The sequence below is a fragment of the Rhinoderma darwinii genome, chromosome 6, assembly GCF_050947455.1.
Source record: "Rhinoderma darwinii isolate aRhiDar2 chromosome 6, aRhiDar2.hap1, whole genome shotgun sequence".
In the NCBI taxonomy this organism is placed as follows: domain Eukaryota; kingdom Metazoa; phylum Chordata; class Amphibia; order Anura; family Rhinodermatidae; genus Rhinoderma; species Rhinoderma darwinii.
This window is the reverse complement of record NC_134692.1, coordinates 136,123,310-136,136,861: the sequence shown is the minus strand read 5'-3', so window position 1 is coordinate 136,136,861 and position 13,552 is coordinate 136,123,310. Positions and strand designations below refer to the sequence as shown.

The following is a 13,552-nucleotide window of genomic DNA, read 5'->3' as shown; positions in this document are numbered from 1 at the left end:
CCGCAGTTTCCGTCAGTGTCATAGACATTCAACACAGTGACAGAAGGCATGCTTGATCGCTGCTCCATTTAACTCTTCCTGGCAGTGGTCTTGCGGCTGAGAGGAATGGGGGACACAGGACCTCTGTTCTGGCAATCGATGGGGGTCTCAGCGGTTGGAACACCAACAATCTAGCAGTTATCGAAATACCCCTTTAAGAAGTAAATAATTTACCTCATTAAGAACGGTGATGAGAGCCAAGGAATACTCGGCGACATGCTGGGGGTCTCCTTGCTTCAATAAACCTTGTAAGCGTGACTCTGTGAGGTTGTGTAACCAGTTTGCAAAGCTATGAAATCCATCTGGGAGGACTGGCATCAAAATATCCAGGGTGCTATAACGGAGAGAGACGCGTGGAAATATCTCATAGTAGATTCAGTCTATATTACTGTCATATAGGTGACGAATATAATACCAGGATTCACTTACTGGTTTAAGGCCACTGCTGTCGCCCCCTGCTGGTCCTGCACAAGTATAGAAACTTCCACCATGAAGTTGGACTCCTGGTAGCCAACAGGCAAGAAAGTGGTGTGCTCTGACCGGCTGCCCTTGTATACCCAGAAGTCATCGCAGTGCCCACCCCGGCAGCGCTTAGCCCTCAGGATGAAAACTAGAGACACCTCATCTTCTGTATCTCTCCACCCTGCAATGATGATCAAGATTGTACAAGACAAGAAATTTACAAAAGCAAATGTTACGTCAATCTCCAGTGCCACATTGGTGTGTACCATGTGGCATGGTTGGGTACTGACCTGTACAATCAAAGTGCACCGGGTCAGTCAGGGCATGTATGGTTTTATTAGGGAAGATTCTGCAAGTTCCTCCAGACGGTGGAGTATTTGGGAGAAGATCTATAGAAGCGAAGCCCTCTTCTTCCATGGTGGGATCACTGACATGAAGGGTGAACTTGTACCCCTCTCCATCTTTTAACACTCCCTGTCGGAGTACCAGGTTCAACTCTCGGTTTCCGGTGGTCGTGGTGCTGGCATTGAGGATTAAGGTCTTGTTACTGAAGCTCTGAGCTGTCCATCTCTGCCGGGAAAAGAGAAGTCACTAAGAGACGGAAGATAAAACCAAGCTGCATATGGAGGGACAGTACATGATATACATAAACAGGAAGGGATATCCTACTATCGGTGCCAGGAGATCCATAACGCATCCTATGGAGCTCCCGAAAATCAAAAAAGCCCCAAAAAGGTGGAAAACAAAATTGCTGAAAATCCTCGAGGACGAACCCAAAAAATCCAGAACTCGCCTAGGGACATCAGTCATCCCGGAGCCTCCGATATATGGTAACACCCAACAGTTACAGTTGGGTAATAGATATAGGGAATTTAATTTATGCAGAATTATCTCATTTAGATGTTGGCATGTTACAAATACCCCACTCCACCTGAGCCAGAGGGAGCAACTTGTTAGGATATGGAAAAACAATGTAATATGGTTCAGAATGACTACACATAGGATTATAATATCAATCAGATTCCTGGAGGGTGGAGTGCGCATCTTACCCCGGACCGTGCTTCATCCTGGCAGTTACTGCAGGATCCTTCCAGGTAAACATAAGAGCTAGCGCTCACTTCATACACAGACTGCGCCTTGCAGGACACACACTTCAGAGACACCATGGGAACGCTGCCTTTCTTAATTAATACCTGCAATAAAAACAAGGACATGCAACACCTAGATATTAACTGATATTCATTATTATAAACCAGGTTTTATGATATCTTATTTTATGAAATATCAGCTCATTCATCCTATATACGAAGCAGAACATATTTACTGGACCAGTACTGGATATTATAATACTGCTCCCTAAGTATATAACAACGGTAATACTGCCCCCTATGTACGAGAATATAACTATTATACTGCCCCCTATGTACAAGAATATAACTATTATACTGCCCCCTATATACAAGAATATAACTACTATAATACTGCCTCTTATATACAAGCATATAACTACTATAATACTGCCCCCTATAAACAAGAATATAACTACTAAAATACTGCCACTATATACAAGAATATAACTACTATAATACTGCCCCTATATACAAGAATATAACTACTATAATACTGCTCCCTATATACAAGAATATAACTACTATAATACTGCCTCCTATATACAAGAATATAACTACTATAATACTCCTCCCTATATACAGGAATATAACTACTATAATACTGCCCCCTATATACAAGAATATAACCACTATAATACTGCCCCCTATGTATAAGAATATAACTACTATAATCCTGCTCCTATATACAAGAATATAACTACTATAATACTGCCCCTATATACAAGACTATAACTCCTATAAAACTACCCCCTATGTACAAGAATATAACTACTATAATACTGCTCCTATATACAAGAATATAACCACTATAATACTGCCCCCTATATACAAGAATATAACTACTATAATACTGCCCCCTATATACAAGTATATAACTACTCTAATACTGCTCTTATATACAAGAATATAACTACTATAATACTGCCTCCTATGTACAAGAATATAACTACTATAATACTGCCCCTATATACAAGAATATAACTACTATAATACTGCCTCCTATGTACAAGAATATAACTACTATAATACTGCCCCTATATACAAGAATATTACTACTACAATACTGCCCCCTATATACAAGAATATAACTAGTATAATACTACCCCTATATATCAGAATATAACCACTATAATACTGCCCCTATATACAAGAATATAAATACTATAATATTGTCCCTATATACAAGAATATAACTACTATAATACTGCTCCTATATACAAGAATATAACTACTATAATACTGCCCCTATATACAATATAACTACTATAATACTGTTCCCTATATACAAGAATATAACTACTATAATACTGCCCCCTATATACAAGAATATAACTACTATAATACTGCCTCCTATATACAAGAATATAACTACTATAATACTGCCCCATATATACAAGAATATAACTACTATAAGGGTATGTTCACACGGCGGGGGTCCGTAACGGCTGAAATTACGGGGATGTTTCAGCCTGAAAACATCCCCGTAATTTCAGCCGTACCGGCATGTGCAGGCGCTTGAACGCCGCGTCAATTACGGCCGTAATTAGCGCTGCTATTCATTGGAGTCAATGAATAGCGGCTCCAATTACGGCCAAAGAAGTGACAGGTCACTTCTTTGACGCGGCCGTCTAGTTACGCGCCGTCATTTGACAGCGGCGCGTAAATATACGCCTCGTGTGAACAGACAAACGTCTGCCCGTTGCTTTCAATGGGCAGATGTTTGTCAGCGCTATTGAGGCGCTATTTTCAGACGTAATTCGGGGCCAAAACGCCCGAATTACGTCCGTAAATAGGCCGTGTGAACATACCCTAATACTGCCCCTATATACAAGAATATAACTACTATAATACTGCCTCCTATGTACAAGAATATAACTACTATAATACTGCCCCTATATACAAGAATATAACTACTACAATACTGCCCCCTATATACAAGAATATAACTAGTATAATACTACCCCTATATATCAGAATATAACCACTATAATACTGCCCCTATATACAAGAATATAAATACTATAATATTGCCCCTATATACAAGAATATAACTACTATAATACTGCTCCTATATACAAGAATATAACTACTATAATACTGTCCCTATATAGAATATAACTACTATAATACTGTTCCCTATATACAAGAATATAACTACTATAATACTGCCCCCTATATACAAGAATATAACTACTATAATACTGCCTCCTATATACAAGAATATAACTACTATAATACTGCCCCCTATATACAAGAATATAACTACTATAATACTGCCCCTATATACAAGAATATAACTACTATAATACTGCTCCTATATACAAGAATATAACTACTATAATACTGCCCCCTATGTACAAGAATATAACTACTATAATACTGCCCCCTATATACAAGAATATTACTGCTATAATACTGCCCCTATATACAAGAATATAACTACTATTATACTGCCCCTATATACAAGAATTATATCTACTATAATACTGCCCCCTATATACAAGAATATTACTGCTATAATACTGCTCCTATGTACAGGAATATAACTACTATAATACTGCCCCTATATACAAGAATATAACTACTATAATACTGCCCCCTATATACAAGAATATAACTACTATAATACTGCCTCCTATATACAAGAATATAACTACTATAATACTGCTCCCTATATACAAGAATATAACTACTATAATACTGCTCCCTATATACAAGGAATATAATTACTATAACACTGCTCCTATATACAAGAATATAACTACTATAAAACTGCCCCCTATATACAAGAATATAACTACTATAAAACTGCCCCCTATATACAAGAATATAACTACTATAATACTGCCTCCTATATACAAGAATATAACTACTATAATACTGCCCCTATACACAAGAATATAACTGCTATAATACTGCCCCCTATATACAAGAATATTACTGCTATAATACTGCTCCTATGTACAGGAATATAACTACTATAACACTGCCCCTATATACAAGAATATAACTACTATAATACTGCTCCTATATACAAGAATATAACTACTATACTACTGCCCCTATATACAAGAATATAACCACTATAATACTGCTCCTATATACAAGAATATAACTACTATAATACTGCCCCTATATACAAGAATATAACTACTATAATACTGCCCCCTATATACAAGAATATAACTACTATAATACTGCTCCCTATATACAAGAATATAACTACTATAATACTGCCCCTATATACAAGAATATAACTACTATAATACTGCCTCCTATATACAAGAATATAACTACTATAATACTGCTCCTATATACAAGAATATAACTACTATAATACTGCCTCCTATATACAAGAATATAACTACTATAATACTGCTCCTATATACAAGAATATAACTACTATAATACTGCTCCTATATACAAGAATATAACTACTATAATACTGCCCCTATATACAAGAATATAACTACTATAATACTGCCCCTATATACAAGAATATAACTACTATAATACTGCCCCTATATACAAGAATATAACTACTATAATACTGCCCCTATATACAAGAATATAACTACTATAATACTGCCCCTATATACAAGAATATAACTACTATAATACTGCTCCTATATACAAGAATATAACTACTATAATACTGTCTCCTATATACAAGAATATAACTACTATAATACTGCTCCTATATACAAGAATATAATTACTATAATACTGCCCCTATATACAAGAATAGAACTACTATAATACTGCCCCTATATACAAGAATATAACTACTATAATACTGCCCCTATGTACAAGAATATAACCACTATAATACTGCTCCTATATACAAGAATATAACTACTATAATACTGCCCCCTATATACAAGAATATAGCTACTATAATACTGCCCCCTATATACAAGAATATAACTACTATAATACTGCCCCCTATATACAAGAATATAATGACTATAATACTGCCCCCTATATACAAGAATATAACTACTATAATACTGCTCCTATATACAATAATATAACTACTATAATACTGCCCCCTATATACAAGAATAGAACTACTATAATACTGCCCCTATATACAAGAATATAACTACTATAATACTGCTCCTATATACAATAATATAACTACTATAATACTTCCCCCTATATACAAGAATATAACTACTATAATACTGCCCCTATATACAAGAATATAACTACTATAATACTGCCCCCTATATACAAGAATATAACTACTATAATACTGTCTCCTATATACAAGAATATAACTACTATAATACTGTCTCCTATATACAAGAATATAACTACTATAATACTGCTCCTATATACAAGAATATAACGACTATAATACTGTCTCCTATATACAAGAATATAACTACTATAATACTGCTCCTATATACAAGAATATAATTACTATAATACTGCCCCTATATACAAGAATAGAACTACTATAATACTGCCCCTATATACAAGAATATAACTACTATAATACTGCCCCTATGTACAAGAATATAACCACTATAATACTGCTCCTATATACAAGAATATAACTACTATAATACTGCCCCCTATATACAAGAATATAGCTACTATAATACTGCCCCCTATATACAAGAATATAACTACTATAATACTGCCCCCTATATACAAGAATATAATGACTATAATACTGCCCCCTATATACAAGAATATAACTACTATAATACTGCTCCTATATACAATAATATAACTACTATAATACTGCCCCCTATATACAAGAATATAAATACTATAATACTGCCCCTATATACAAGAATATAACTACTATAATACTGCCCCTATATACAAGAATATAACTACTATAATACTGCCCCCTATATACAAGAATATAACTACTATATTACTGCTCCTATATACAAGAATATAACTACTATAATACTGCTCCTATATACAAGAATATAACTACTATAATACTGCCCCTATATACAAGAATATAACTACTATAATACTGCCCCTATATACAAGAATATAACTACTATAATACTGCCCCTATATACAAGAATATAACTACTATAATACTGCCCCTATATACAAGAATATAACTACTATAATACTGCCCCTATATACAAGAATATAACTACTATAATACTGCTCCTATATACAAGAATATAACTACTATAATACTGTCTCCTATATACAAGAATATAACTACTATAATACTGCTCCTATATACAAGAATATAATTACTATAATACTGCCCCTATATACAAGAATAGAACTACTATAATACTGCCCCTATATACAAGAATATAACTACTATAATACTGCCCCTATGTACAAGAATATAACCACTATAATACTGCTCCTATATACAAGAATATAACTACTATAATACTGCCCCCTATATACAAGAATATAGCTACTATAATACTGCCCCCTATATACAAGAATATAACTACTATAATACTGCCCCCTATATACAAGAATATAATGACTATAATACTGCCCCCTATATACAAGAATATAACTACTATAATACTGCTCCTATATACAATAATATAACTACTATAATACTGCCCCCTATATACAAGAATAGAACTACTATAATACTGCCCCTATATACAAGAATATAACTACTATAATACTGCTCCTATATACAATAATATAACTACTATAATACTTCCCCCTATATACAAGAATATAACTACTATAATACTGCCCCTATATACAAGAATATAACTACTATAATACTGCCCCCTATATACAAGAATATAACTACTATAATACTGTCTCCTATATACAAGAATATAACTACTATAATACTGTCTCCTATATACAAGAATATAACTACTATAATACTGCTCCTATATACAAGAATATAACGACTATAATACTGTCTCCTATATACAAGAATATAACTACTATAATACTGCTCCTATATACAAGAATATAATTACTATAATACTGCCCCTATATACAAGAATAGAACTACTATAATACTGCCCCTATATACAAGAATATAACTACTATAATACTGCCCCTATGTACAAGAATATAACCACTATAATACTGCTCCTATATACAAGAATATAACTACTATAATACTGCCCCCTATATACAAGAATATAGCTACTATAATACTGCCCCCTATATACAAGAATATAACTACTATAATACTGCCCCCTATATACAAGAATATAATGACTATAATACTGCCCCCTATATACAAGAATATAACTACTATAATACTGCTCCTATATACAATAATATAACTACTATAATACTGCCCCCTATATACAAGAATATAACTACTATAATACTGCCCCTATATACAAGAATATAACTACTATAATACTGCCCCTATATACAAGAATATAACTACTATAATACTGCCCCCTATATACAAGAATATAACTACTATATTACTGCTCCTATATACAAGAATATAACTACTATAATACTGCTCCTATATACAAGAATATAACTACTATAATACTGCCCCTATATACAAGAATATAACTACTATAATACTGCCCCCTATATACAAGAATATAACTACTATAATACTGCCCCTATATACAAGAATATAACTACTATAATACTGCTCCCCTATATACAAGAATATAACTACTATAATACTGCTCCTATATACAAGAATATAACTACTATAATACTGCCCCTATATACAAGACTATAACTACTATAATACTGCCCCTATATACAAGAATATAGCTACTATAATACTGCTCCTATATACAAGAATATAACTACTATAATACTGCCCCTATATACAAGAATATAACTACTATAATACTGCCCCCTATATACAAGAATATAACTACTATAATACTGCCCCTATATACAAGAATATAACTACTATAATACTGCTCCCCTATATACAAGAATATAACTACTATAATACTGCCCCTATATACAAGAATATAACTACTATAATACTGCCCCCTATATACAAGAATATAACTACTATATTACTGCTCCTATATACAAGAATATAACTACTATAATACTGCTCCTATATACAAGAATATAACTACTATAATACTGCCCCTATATACAAGAATATAACTACTATAATACTGCCCCCTATATACAAGAATATAACTACTATAATACTGCCCCTATATACAAGAATATAACTACTATAATACTGCTCCCCTATATACAAGAATATAACTACTATAATACTGCTCCTATATACAAGAATATAACTACTATAATACTGCCCCTATATACAAGACTATAACTACTATAATACTGCCCCTATATACAAGAATATAGCTACTATAATACTGCTCCTATATACAAGAATATAACTACTATAATACTGCCCCTATATACAAGAATATAACTACTATAATACTGCCCCCTATATACAAGAATATAACTACTATAATACTGCCCCTATATACAAGAATATAACTACTATAATACTGCCCCCTATATACAAGAATATAACTACTATAATACTGCCCCTATATACAAGAATATAACTACTATAATACTGCCCCCTATATACAAGAATATAACTACTATAATACTGCCCCTATATACAAGAATATAACTACTATAATACTGCCCCTATATACAAGAATATAACTACTATAATACTGCTCCCCTATATACAAGAATATAACTACTATAATACTGCTCCTATATACAAGAATATAACTACTATAATACTGCCCCTATATACAAGACTATAACTACTATAATACTGCCCCTATATACAAGAATATAGCTACTATAATACTGCTCCTATATACAAGAATATAACTACTATAATACTGCCCCTATATACAAGAATATAGCTACTATAATACTGCCCCCTATATACAGGAATATAACTACTAAAAGTAGTGGGAACATTTTATTATCTTATTTAAGAATCTCTTTAGTCACTGACCGTTTGATTGGTGGACTCAGGATGTCTGCCGGGTTTACTGACAGTCAAAAAAAACGTGTACTCCACATCTGGTTCCAGCTTTGATTTGTGAATGAACATTTCACCCAAATCTGAAGTGACTTCTGAATTACATGTTACACTTTCTAAATTCTGAAATGGAGGACACAAAATAGTTATTTTTTAAAAAAAACTGATCTTGTAGTGATCTGTGCTGGTGGACAAATCCAAACAGCTGAGATAAACACCATAGCAGAGCATCTGTACAGGGGAGGCAGGAAAGATGTGAAGCTGTGCAGTCCGAGCAATATCAGGGAGGCAGAAGAATGTGACTAGTGTTTATGTATCATGTGGACGTCTTACCTTTGTCAATGTTGTACATGACCATTTATATGACAAGGGAGTCTGCTCTTCTTCCTCCAGGTTTGGGTCATAAGACTTCTTCCCATCCAATATTAAATCTCGACTACTTGACCAAACTCTATAGGATCCTCCATCAATGATTGGCACCAATTTGCTTGGCAACATAGTAACATTGGCATAACTGCTTCTAGACAATGGCGTGTCTCCAAAGGACACGGAGAACACAAAGCAATAGTCTCCAATATCGAGAGCTAGCTTGGGTACTACCAGCTGAGGTCTGCTCATATCGACATTCAGTAGGTTGACCTTGTCTGACTCAAAGTAGTGCAGGCAGCTAGTTGCTTTGTATATTTCCCATAGGTGTTTCGTTTGGTAACTGATGCATTCACGGAGATTGATCTCAGCCTCGATATAATTCTTCTGGGATCTTCTCATTATCACTTGAGTAGGAAGCTCCAGCTGCACCTCTGGTTCCTCACACTCAAGGATCCGAGTGGTCACAGTTATTTCGGAGATCCAAAAGCTGATTAGGTTAGAGGCATTGACCTTCACCTTAAAGTCTCCGGGTAGCTGGTAAGTATGGTTGGGAGTTGCGGAGTAGGTCACCAAAGAAGGAGTATTATCTCCAAAGGACCATTCAAATCGAACATCCAGAGGACTTGGAAGTACGACTGCATTAAAGGTGACACTTCTGTTTACGAACGCATTGACGCGAATCAAGTTGAGTCCTACAATCATTTCTTGGACTCTTATTATTTTTGAGATGTTCTGACTTCCCAAAGCATTAGATGCACTGATGTGTATGGTCAGGATTCCAGCACCCACTGGGGTATAAGTCACATTTCTGCCTGCCAAGCTAGTGGCGGTGTGACCCTGCAAATCAAACAGCCAAGTGTAGGCAACCAGAGAGCCATGACTGACTTCTGCTCTGAAGTTCTTCTCAATCCTAGCCGGTATGGCAACCTTACAACAATTTACAAGGTTCAAATTCTGTATAGCTTCAAGAACGGATATCATGACCGTGTCACGTTCCTCACTTACTTGGTTATGTGCCACCACAGTCACCGGATAGCCACCAATTTTGGTAAACTCGTACGTGTAACTACTACCGTTAAGAGCAATGGAAAAGTCTCCATTTATCGTCAACTCGTAGCTGACAGAGGAACCAGAGGACAAACTGACATTGAAGGTGACTAATTCTCCAGGTTCCACCACCATCTTGCTCACGAGGAGCTTTAGACCCTGTATTTTGTCTTGCACTGTGATGTTTTTGTAAGAAATTTCCCAGCTCACGTCGTTTGAGGCATTGAGACTGACTGTGAAGAACCCAGCTTCCTCAAACTGAACAATGGCCTCCTTTTCATAAATGATCCTACCAAGAACACTCCAGGACCATGACACATTTGTGCCATGTTGAACACTGCTGGTGAGGTGCAAGATAGTCCCTGTGGACACATAATCTCCCCTATGGTCTAAGACCATTATGGATAATCCCTCAACTGGCTCTTGAACAAAGATCGTGATTGTTGAGTTGACGGAGCCCAACGTGTTGTTGGCAACAGCAAGTACCTCCTTTGGACCAGGGCTTTGAAAATTATACAAGATGTAGGACTCATAAGTGAACCAGACCACACTTTCCTCGAGATACCATGTGTACATCACCCCAGACCCACTGCTTAGACTCATACTAATGTTGCCTGTCGTGTTAAGAGCGGCTGGATTAGGAGATGCAGAGAGCTTCATTTGGCCAAGGATTTCCACAAAGGTCACACTTATCCTGACGCTTGCATTTCCCAACATATTGACCGCTTTCAAAACAACGGTAACGGTTTCTGGCTCCGTACTCAAGAACTGATAGGTTTTGCTTGTACCACTCTGAATAATACTGTCATTCTTTAAGATAAACCAACTATATGAAATATTGGTCCCTTCTTTGATCGTGGCATGTAGAGGAAGGCTCTTGTTGGTCGGGAAACAGCAATCGTTGACCAAGTCACCTGTCGTAATTTGAAGTCCTTCAATGGTCTGTAATACATATATAATAATACTGTCCTGAAGCGAACCGAGTTCATTCTCAGCCGTCACAATGACGTTAAATGTTCCGATAGAGCGGAACGTGTAGGAAATGGTGGAATTACAAAATATAGGAGAACAACGATCACATAGTATCCATGAATATCGGATATCATCCCCTGATAGGAGGAAGGCTGAGAAGGTTACGGAACCATTCAAAGGCACAACCGTCCTGGTAGCATTCATAGTTAGTCCATGTATTCTGGTCTTGACTGTTATGTTCATATAGGCCCTACTACTACTTACACCATTAAAGCCACTTAGGACGATGGTAAAGCTCCCTGTGGCGTTATAAACATAAGCGACTGACTGTCCTTCAGCTGCGACCCCATCTCCAAAATCCCAGTGATATTGAACTTTAGTGCCACTTCCTACAGCTGAAAATAAGTATATTTGATCTACTTCCAAAAACTGCGTCCCATTATGTTCAATTTTGATGGTTCCAATCGGTTCTTGGATGTCCACCAATGCGGTTCCATTGTGGAAAGAGACATTGTTGTACACGGACACCGATACTAGATAAACGCCAGGAACTTTGTACAAGAAGTTGACCTCCGTTCCACCATTATATCTAGAACCATTTGCCCCAAAGTCCCATACGTATCGGTACCGGTAGGCCGGGAAGACAATGACTTGGAAATGACTCTCGTTGCCTAGACTTATATTCTGTTGAGTTGGCAATAGGGTAACGTTGACTATTTCAGGTTCTATACAGACATTGGTATAATAATAAGCCTTGTTCACATGGCTGGAGAGTATAAGGGCCAGCGGGAATATTCCACTTGTTGAGAAGTTATATTCAACTGATGGGATTCCAAAAATGGTGATACTTAAGGAACCATTACCAAAGGTCCAGTTAAAGGTATAGTGTTCATAATCCCCTGTAACATATGCCTTCAGTGAGACGTTGGCATTTTCGAGGATGCAAGTAGTGGGCTCTATTTTAAGTACCTGTAGGACGTACACACGGACTTGGAGGAGCTTTGAAACGGAGTTGACCGCATTGCTAGCGGTTATATTAACTGTGTAATTTCCATCTTTGCAATACGTATAGTTCATCATAGGCTCATTGCCCTCAAATATATACCCATCGCCCATGTTGAACCTCCACGTGATATTGTCCCCAGTTTCCACCGATGCATTTATAAAGGTTTGTAAGCCTCTCTCAGTGGGTCCATCAGAAGACACGACCAATCCAGTTATCTCCTCATAAACATAGACGGACTTCATTGCCCATATTTCACTGATGTTGTTCATAGCGAGGACTCTGACACTGTACGTCCCGGCGCTGCCGTACGTGTGATTCAACACTGGCTCACTGGTATTGAAGTGGAAAGTCCCATCGCCTAAGTCCCAGGTGTAGAGGACCGCAAATGGTGAGGGTTCAGCCATTACTTCAAAAATTGCCGATTTTTCAGTGACCAAGACTGGAGCATCAGTAACAATAGTTAAATTGGTCAGGGATCCTTGAACCTGTAACGGTATCGCCTGCGAGATGTTTTCGTATTTGTTGAATACAGCCAACGTCAAATTATATTCTCCTGAAAGAAAAAAAATACGTTGAAAAATT

At 36.0% G+C, this 13,552-nt stretch overlaps 1 protein-coding gene across 2 annotated transcripts in view; it reads right to left on the bottom strand.

The window, feature by feature from the left end:
• The window catches only part of PKD1 (polycystin 1, transient receptor potential channel interacting), a 93,361-nt gene that overhangs the window by 26,004 nt on the left and 53,805 nt on the right, over positions 1-13,552 (bottom strand). For both annotated transcript variants that reach the window (XM_075830551.1, XM_075830552.1), the window contains exons 14-19: positions 9,910-13,523; positions 9,550-9,699; positions 1,551-1,694; positions 792-1,071; positions 469-682; positions 214-373 (exon numbers count right to left, since the gene is read on the bottom strand). In XM_075830551.1, the coding sequence (XP_075686666.1) occupies positions 214-373; positions 469-682; positions 792-1,071; positions 1,551-1,694; positions 9,550-9,699; positions 9,910-13,523 (4,562 nt within the window). The remainder of the gene's footprint in view (positions 1-213; positions 374-468; positions 683-791; positions 1,072-1,550; positions 1,695-9,549; positions 9,700-9,909; positions 13,524-13,552) is intronic.